This window comes from Coloeus monedula (genome assembly GCF_965178545.1).
Source record: "Coloeus monedula genome assembly, chromosome: 6".
NCBI classification, from domain to species: Eukaryota; Metazoa; Chordata; class Aves; order Passeriformes; family Corvidae; genus Coloeus; species Coloeus monedula.
The window spans coordinates 16,873,262-16,882,961 of NC_138786.1; the positions used below are offsets into that span (position 1 = coordinate 16,873,262).

General features: G+C 47.7%; 1 protein-coding gene across 1 annotated transcript; it reads left to right on the forward strand.

The window, feature by feature from the left end:
* Positions 1-927: 927 nt before the first annotated feature.
* INS (insulin) lies at positions 928-4,066 on the forward strand (the record flags this gene model as incomplete). The annotated part of the gene is made up of 3 exons (XM_082283445.1): positions 928-972; positions 1,474-1,678; positions 3,930-4,066. Exons 2-3 carry the CDS (start codon positions 1,492-1,494, stop codon positions 4,064-4,066), a joined length of 324 nt encoding a protein of 107 aa, XP_082139571.1. The 5' UTR covers positions 928-972; positions 1,474-1,491.
* Between the last annotated feature and the right edge of the window lie 5,634 nt (positions 4,067-9,700).

Below are 9,700 nucleotides of genomic sequence, written 5' to 3' on the forward strand. Positions count from 1 at the left end.
CCCACCATCTCCTTTTAAAAGCAAACTTACCAGCCAGAATGGAGATAATCAGATATCTCCTTGTTTTCGCTGGCATTTACCAGAAACGTTTCTTGGTGGTGAAGACACCACTTTGGACAGAGCCCCAGAGGAAAGACCTGAGTTACTCAGAGCTCTCAGCTGCAAATGGCAGTGACTGAGCCTTTACTCTGCTTAATCCCCAACAGGAATTTGAAGGGGAAGGTGAAGGAGAAGGGGGAGAAGGGGAAAAAGCTTATTTTTTTTTCACGTACACAATTCCAAATGCTCAAACTCTGGACCTGTGCTGAGCCAAAACGACCACCCAAGGTCTCCTGCAAAATGCAGATGTTATTCCTCCCCCTGCCCAAGCAGTGGACGCGTGTCTCTCACTGTGCACCGCGTGGCCAGTGAGCCTCTGCACAATAATGTGTTTTCTTTCTCCTAACACCTGACAGTAGCATGATTTCACCAACCACTTGGTCCCATTGCTGCATACTTTCCAAGGTGATATAAATCAAACAGATTAACATGTTTGCTTTTAATTTTACATTTTAGAAACAGCTGTTGAACCACCTCAATGCCAACAGTGTCTATTGCCAGCATTAGTCTCATTAGTAATCATTGCAGCTGTAATAGCACCATTATCTCCTGCTAAAAGGGTCACTGATGGCTCAGGACAGAGCTTCAGGGAAGCGAGAAGAGCGGACTAAATGAGATGGAAACTGCAAACAGTTGCTTCTGTCTTAACTGGCATAAAGACCTGTGGATGCTGCGCAGAGGGAAATTAATTTGCACAAGTAGCAAAAATTTTGGCTAGAGTGTCATCAAGTAGGTGGGGCTCATGGTAGCTCTTGTGTCACTTGGGCTAATGTAAAGCATATAAATATGGGAAGGAGAGAATGGGGACATTACTACCAACCATCTTCATCCCTCAGACCGAACTTCTCTCCACCTCTTGCTGCCACCTCTTGGGTAAGTCAGACTGCCTCCCTTTCACCTTCTACCTCTTTTCAGACCTGTCTTAAGTTGATGTAGCAGGAGGTGACAAGTGTGGCTCATTGACCCAGGAAAATGAGGTCTTTGAGCACATTGTGCTGGTTTTGGGCCATCATCACACATTACAGCCCATTCTGACTGGGCAGAGAGGGTTTTTCCCCTGAAGGGGTCTGCTGATCTTGGCTGTCAAGGGCGTGTACGCTATAGGGCTTGGTGGGATGGTTCTTCCAGCCTTTTGAGGCAAGACAGCAGGGAGTCTGATGGAGCATGGAGATGGACTTATGGTTATAGTCAGTAGCCATTTACTGTCACTTGTAAAGCCTGATGCAGAAAGCTCTCCTTCCTTCTCAGACTAGAAGGTCCATCTCCTACCTTGGTCTCATTTCCTTGCCTGAGGAGCTGAAAGTCATAAAATGCTTGATTTCAACTATTTTTACCTCCTAGACTCTCCTGTGTCTCCTCTGCCTCTTACCCCTAGGCCTCACCCTGCCCACCATGGCTCTCTGGATCCGATCGCTGCCTCTCCTGGCCCTGCTCGCCCTTTCCGGCCCCGGGAGCAGCCACGCAGCTGTCAGCCAGCACCTCTGTGGCTCCCACTTGGTGGAGGCTCTATACCTGGTGTGTGGGGAGCGGGGCTTCTTCTACCAGCCCAAAGCCCGGCGGGATGTTGAGCAGCCTCTAGGTAAGTCGGGCTGACCGTGAGAGCAGCCGCGTGCTATGTGATGCGAGATGCAAGAACCGCCTTTGACAGTGACACCAGGAATGTCCTTACCACGGGGAATGCCAGGAATACCTTTGGCATACCAACAGCGTCACATTGCCAGTGAAAAGCTCTTCAGGTTAAAAAGGCAGATGAGAGGGCAGGCAGGGGGAGAGGATTTATGAGGCAAAAGGAATTGTGCCTGAAAGCTCAAACTCATCTATTTCTTTGTGCGGCCGTTACACCAGCCTGGGAGTACTCAAAGAAAATAAAAGTGGGAGGAACTCAAGAAGCTTCCTTCTGCCCCAAGACAGGATCAGTTGTCCCCATTCTATTTCTTAGCCATGTTTTTCTAGTACATTCATAAAAACCTCCAGAGAGAAAGCTTCTTCTGCTTTCTGGAGCTGCCCATTCCCAAGTTTAACTGACCTTCTTCCTGAGTGTTTCTTCCCAATATCCAACCTGAACATCCCTCGCTGTAAATGATTTCTTGTTTTCTCAGTAGTGGACATGGGGAAGAGCCTAGTCCTTTCATCTTTATGATTGCTTTTCAAAATGTTTGAATACTGTTCCCATGTCTAGTTCTAAGCTCTCCTCAGCTACACAACCCTACTACCTTCTTAGGTCATATTTTCTAGGTGTCTAAATGTGCAAGTTGTTCTGCATTTGTCTACATGTTGCTGACTGATAAGGCCTGGAGAAGCACATTGAATATTCTGCCTTCCAAGCTTCTAATCAAGGCTGTGAATAGAGGCAGAAGAGACCCCTGCCCAAATCACATCCATCTCAATCCTCTCGTTTCAAGATCAACCTTTAACCTCCTCTGACTACTATACATCTCTCCCACCATTTCTCTTCCCATCAAGTACTGTCTTCATTCATGTCCAATTCCTTCTCCTGTGTATGCAACCATCCTGCGAAACAGCCTTAGGGGTCATTGTAAGGTGAAACAATATAATGCCGTAGCAAAGGGTTTGCCATGATTTGTTCAGGATGTCATTTACTCCATTCTCTGATTATTAATTTCTGGAGACCACCACAAATGGGTTGGAGGTTGCATCAGCCAAATTACCTAGACACTGTACAGAGAATTTCATTGTGCCAAACAGAGTGGAAGTATTTGAGGATTTTCCACCTCTTCTTTCAGGACTTTTGCCTGAGCCACCACCTCTTTGTCACACAATCTGGTTATGTTTACAGTCTGCTCACAGCTGGCTCAAAAGATGAAGACAAGTAAATCACAAAACATTGACTAGCTATTTCCTCTTCTACTTAACATTGGACCAAATTTTTCCCAAATTTCCCTTCTAGCACACTAGCATAATGATTTTGTGTTACTCTTGTGCCTTGTTCATTGCCTCATGCTTTGGGGGCTTGGGGATTTTGCATCTTGTACTGTACTTGTATTGCCCTAGAAACCACATCTCATTCTCACTTTCCAGGCATTTTCTCTTTGTTGTCAGGGATTTTTTTCCTGCAGGAAAAAATCAGTGATTTATTTGCCATTTTCCATATTTTCATTGGGCAACTAAAACCTGAACAGATCTATGCACAAGTTTTCAAGTTCTCACCAGCAAATAAGACATTCTGTTGAGTTTTATCTGTGTCCAAATACCCTAATTTATCCTTGCTTCTAAAAACTTGCCCCCAGCTGGGAACACAGACCCACACAAATGCTTTTGCTGTCAGTTTGAGGCTATATCCAGGCAGCCAACTGAATCAGGCTGTTCAGGAACAGCTGGGAAATGCACCCGGCCTCAGAACTGGACTGTCCCTGCAACCCCATGAACATCCCAGTTGTCTGCCCAGGCTCCCAGAAGAGTGGGTAACTGCCTAAAGGGCACTGTAATCCCAAACTCTTCTCTCTAGAGCAGACAATCCCATTTTATTATCTTACTTACTAGCTGCTCACCCCATGGAGGGTGCAGAGTTTCTCTTCTTCTCCGCACGTCTTCCCCAATAAAGCCCCTGTATCTCTTTGTCCCTCACACTGCCAATAGCCACTCAGCTTGGCATCTTCTGAACACCACAGGATTATTTTGGGAGAGGAAACAGGGAGCCTGCAGGTGCTACAAGCAGCATCAACCTGGGGAAACCTGTGCAACTTCCTTCCCATTTTCCAACCAACTCTGGATTAAAAATCTGGTGCCTGCTAAGGGGATGTCTGCAGGGCTCAAGAGCCAGGGCTGATGCTGTGCGATGTCCCACAACTTCACTTCTTCTTCCCTGGCAGTGAGCGGTCCCTTGCACGGTGAGCTGGGAGAGCTGCCCTTCCAGCAGGAGGAGTTTGAGAAAGTGAAGCGAGGGATCGTTGAGCAATGCTGCCACAACACCTGCTCCCTCTACCAGCTGGAAAACTACTGCGATTAGCAGCAGGGCCGGCGCTGGGGAGCTCGCGGGCCGCGGGCAGAAACACGCGCTTACGCTACTGCATCGTCGAAGCAATTGAATAAATGTTGTGGATCTATTGGAAGGACTGTGCTGGTTCCTGTGTCCACATCTTTTTGTCTGCTTTAGAGTGTCAGTGTCCATGCTTGGGTAAGGCAGTTTTCAGCCGTCACGTCACATTATCCTTCTGCCACACAAATGAACTCCATGGGAGCAAGGGAGGGAGGGGTATTACACAGCTTTGGAGCAGGTATATAGAGCATCTGGCACCCCCAGTGCTTGGAGAATGAGCAGGAGAAGGCAGAGAGGTTTGAACAAGACTTTTCTCGCTAGGGAAACATTACAGGGGAATATCTGTAACAATGTCATGCTGATCAACTTCCTGCAGTTCACAGCCCAAATATAGCCAGGCAGCTGGAGACCGAACTTCCTCAGCTACATAATGGAAACAGTAAAGATTAAGCAAAGAATTATGTCACCTATTCATTGTACTCAGAAAAATCATGGATGACCACCATGGCCAATTTAGAAAGTGAGTCTAGTTCCCACTTCTGCTTGTGGGAGGCCCAGGGAGAGTCCCTGCTGTGGGATGTGCTTGTTGTTCACAAGGATATGACAAGCTATGTACTGAAAGTGGATTTAGTCCAGAAGGAGTTTTGAATCTATTGCCCATGTGCTGGGCAGTATCCCTGCTCCTGCTGCTGCAAACCTCTTTCAAATATCTGGCCCCAAAATTGCCACTTTCTGTGAGGAAAAGCTGCCACAGCAGTTCCAGCTGGCCAGAGTGTCCCAGTGTGTAGGGAAGGGCTGTGTTCCCTCTGCCGAGGGGCTCCCGTGGCAGTCTACGGCAAAAAACCATGCAGAGGGGCTCTGCAGGACAGGCTCAGCCTGGCAGAGGTGACAGCAGCAGCCAGGGCTGCATTTTGCTGGTGGCAGATTTTGAAAGCTGGTCTGAGAGGAGCCTGTGGTTTTAACAGCCTCATTTCCCAAACCAGTTCCGACTGCCTCCAGTGGAGCTGCACAGATGGAAGCTGCCATCTCATTCCTGCCTGGATGCATTACTCCCAATCCTATCACGAGCACAAAACTGGCAAAACCACTGCAAACTGAAAGGCTGGAAGAGCAGCTGGAGCAGCTGCTGAAAAGGAGATACAGACATAAAAAATGAAATCAGAAAGCACTCATGATTCCCTGTGGTGACCTTGCATACAAATTCCCTCGGTGCATTCAAAAGCCCAAGACAGGGGCCTCCTCCTGCAGGTGCCACACCAGTGCTACTCAGCCAGTCCTGCTCACCCTGACCACCCTTCCATCCCTCTCCATCACCCTTTCTGCCAGGCCCCAATGAACATTCCTAGCAGCAAAGCTTTCAACTGTGACAAGCAGCTTCAGACCAAAATCTTGCAGTTGTGAAAGCATGGCAAGACATATTCTGTTTCTGAGCTGCTTGGCTCCCACCAAACCTCACAGTGTGTAACTCCAGTGGTTTCTAGAGGGGACTCCCTAGAAGCAATTCTCCTACCTGTCCTGGTGAACCATGAGATCAGGACAAGTGTTACTGCAAAGAAGAAGAAAAAACCCAACAAAATTGCAGAGCTATTGCTCATGGTAAGGCCACCAACATATTCAGGCATGCAGCCAAGCACAAGCAATCCCATCCATCCAGGAGACACCACCCTGATCCAAAAGGCAGATGCTCAGGTCTGCTTGCATGTTCTGGAGGGAAAGGACATCCAGCCATGGTGGTTCCTCCATCTGGCAGAGCCCTGTTTATCTGCTGGCACTCCTGCCCTGGCAGCGATGCTCTGCTCGGGTGAGGACAGCTCTTCAGAGATGCCCAGCTCATTTCCTGCCCTCTGCCATTGTTTGGTCTGATCCTTTGTTTGTTTGCTTTTTCTGAGAGCTCTCAATTAGGACTTGTTGGGAAATTGCAAATGCCACTTTTTCTGCTGGAAAATGTTGATTCATCAAAGTCAGCACTCCCCACAGGACCAGACTGGTTTTAGCAAGGCAGGATTTGAAAGGATGAAGGGACATTGAAGGTTCAGGTGCCTGCTCTTCATCCTCTGCATCCAATTGCCCAAGACCCCAAGCAAATCACCAGGCTCTGGGCTACCCTACGATGGACACTTTTGCTTCTGCTGAAAGATTCCAGAAGGTGACCACCAAGGTCAGGGAGGGATGGATGGCCCCATGTCAGCTTTAGGGACCCAAGCTGTCTGAGCTCTCTGCAGAGCACATGCAGGTGCTGTTGCTCCCTTCCTCCCCACAGCAAGAGCTGTCCTGGAGATGAGTAGCCTATGGTGAGCTACGCTGCTCTCCAGGAGGCACAGGAGAAAATACTGCATCCGTTTTCAAACTGTAGGAAGCCTAAAAAAAAAAATAAAAAATTCTACCTTTGCTTTCCAGAACTGAAAATAACATAAAGGGCCAGCTCTTCACTTTTTAAAAGCTGCAGTAAGGTGAAGGCCAAAGGAGAACAAAGGTACTTTCTCCCCTTTTTCTGGAACTCCAGGGAAGGAAGCCTGAAGGCAACCCTCTGTATTTTCCACACTGGAGCACATGGCTCCCTGGCTTGCAAATGTGATGCTGCTGGCTTGCTGACCCTGTGCTGTGGCAGGGCAGGCAGCTTTAGCCCCCTACCCCACCCAAACCCAAGAATGGGTGTCCTTAAGGTCCGTACCGACATCTTTAATGGTGGCCCAGGATGAAATTTCTTTATAAACCCTCCCTCAAATCCTTGTGCCCTTGCCCAGGCCATTCCCTCTTCTCAGACATGCTTGGGAGATGCCAGATCTTACGAATTCCTGCAGGAGAAATTACTCAAGGACAGGGAATGCCACATCCGTTGACCTCCCTCCCTGTTCCTTCTCTTGCCAGGCTTTGCATTGTGATCTTTGGGAAGCAAATGCATCCAGTCCCCTTTACTCTGACTCAGCAGTTGCTCTGAAGTGATTTTTGCGGTAGTGGTGGGGCATCATGCCTGACTAAAATATCTTGGCTCTGCTACTCTTGCAACAAACTTCCAAAGGTCTCATGCTCGTGGTGGAGGGCAATTTGAAGAGAATGCAAATAAAGGCTTCGGTTCATTCATGCTGCTTTAATAGAGAATAGAAAGCTGAGCCGCAGAGGGGATTGCAAGGCAAATTCTTTGGGCTGCTGAGTTGTTAACACTGCCTAGAAAAGAAAGGACCAGAGTTGCCCCTGTCTGCCACATGCATGAACCCTCATCCAAAAGGGCAGCACTACGGTTTCGAGGAAAGGGCAGTGATGTGCACAGAAATGGGGATGGAGGGGAGCCTCTGCAGGGCGCTGACCATCGGGCCCCTGGTGACAGGGTGGCAGATCGTGTCCTCCAAGTTGCTGGATGGGCTGTGCTGCTCCAGCTTATCTGGAGAGGAAGGGAAAGCTGCCACTTTCCCGGAGCTAATCCGGCTGTATTATTTCCTTTCCGGGAAACCACAGCTAGAGAGCTCTCTATTACTCTGGGAGCTTAAGAGATTCACTTTAAGAAACAGTCAGACTATACCCTGGGATTTATTTCTTTTTAACCATCTTATTAGCATTTTAGGAAATTTTAAACCTGCTTACAGCCTCTCTTCTTATCTGCAGAGTGATTCCCTAATAACAGACTTGCAGCAGTGACTTGAGTTGGAAAGCATGCACTAAGCAGATTCAGTGTTAAGACCTCAAATTCACTCTGATTTAGACCAACTTCACTAAAGACACCTATCTTGAACAAAAAATAGTCTTTCTTCCTTCTCCTTTCACTCTGGGCAGGAAGAAAACTTTAGGTCAGGCTCTAAATTGATCTGGAAAGTCAATGCCAGCACATTGTCTCTGGCTGAATTATTCCTGCATGCTGTGGGGAGGAAGGAGGCTGGTTTTTTCCAAGCCCAATGCCAGGCTGGCTCTCACATGTCTCCCAGTCCTGTTGGGCAGACCAGGCAGGAGCAGATGCAGGACAATAACGGGAAGCGAAGCAAGCCCATAGGAGCACACAAGGAAATGGTCTGAGCCTCAATCATTTCCCCCCATCCCTCAATCCTTTCCCTCCATTCCCAGTCATCTTCAGGACTGTCAAGAAAAAGTGGACAAATGGCCTGAGCTCTTCCAACCTCCTTTCTGTTGCTGAAAAAGACAGCCAGAACACCACTCTTTTTTTTTATTATTTTTTTTCATGCCTGGTACATGCCAGGCTTGCCAGGATCTCCAGAATGCATGTGGTTGCTCACACTAAAATTTCCCACAAATGTTTTCCGACTTTGGAAGAAAATGGATTACAGAAATAAATTTGGCTTTTGATTTCCAGGTTGTTGTTATTTGGGCTTTGTAATGCTGGATTTTGGCAGTGGGGATGTTTTACATAACTGCCAACTTCTGAAATGTAACTTTTTGTCAGAAAATAATGCAGCTTCCTCTTTTCTAATCAGAAAACGGAAAATCAAATATAAATGACACCACCCACCCTACACTGACGAGAAACCATTCTGTGGAAGTTTCAATGGAAAAAATTCTACCCTTTTTTCCCCTTATCAGAAACCTCCTCCACTTTGGAGACTGAGACCCAGCAGTGTCCTGGCTCTGCAGACTTGCCTGCCAGCAGGTCTTGCACACCCAAGTTTCAAGCTTTTCCTATGTATTTGGGTGGATTTTAAAAACTTATCAGAAATAAATGCTCTCTGGGCCCCTGGGCTTCTACTGATTTTAGTGGCAAGAAAAAGAAATCACAGTGAAAAAGACCAAGACCTAGTCAAAGCACACCCAGGTTGCACATCACAGCCTGCTCCTCTCCTGCTTCTGAAATTGTTTTTTCAGTATGTCTGCAGCCTAAACTTGGCCACAATTTCTCTAAAAGCTGGCACCATTTCCTGAAATAATGGATTTCAACCCCAAATAAGGAAAAAACCAGATCCCATTAAATTCTGATGAAACATGGACAGGTTATTTTTCAGTCCTAGTCCTGGTGCAGGTGTTCTGAGGCAGATATCCGATGTGCAAACCTGCGCTCCCACTGCATTTTGGCTCACCAAACCATGAGTGCTTCTGCCAGCTGTGGAAGCAGTGACAGGGAGGGGACGAGGTCACCCTTCAGCTCATGCATTCAGGGTGCACAGGGGTCATCGGGCTCAGCCTGGCTTATGCCTTAAGCCTGTGGGAGGACCACCAAAGGCTGAAGTCCCTCTTGTTAAGCACTGCTCCAGCAGCAGCTCTTTTGCCCTGCCAGATCCCTGACCTCACCCCAGGAACAGTGAGCAGCACAGAGCACTGACATCATGCCCGTTTTTGCTTTATGGTTTTGACTACAGAGCCCAGATATCATTCTCAAGATGCTTGCCCTTCCTCACCCTGTGGAGCTGTTGCTTTGACTGCCCCGTTTCTCTGTGCATCCCATTTAAGAACACAGGACTGGGAGCAACTTTCAAGCCAGTTGCCTTGTACCTCGCTAACCTCACATCACTGCCTTCTTCATCTCCAAAAAGGCTTTAATATCCCAAGTTCCCCCTTTAGCCTGTGCAGTTTTAGTTTCCGGAACCTTTCCTGAAGAATTCATCCTCTCCTGTTGGGCTTCACAGCCTCACAACCTGGAAAAGATCCCGAGGTTTCACATATCTG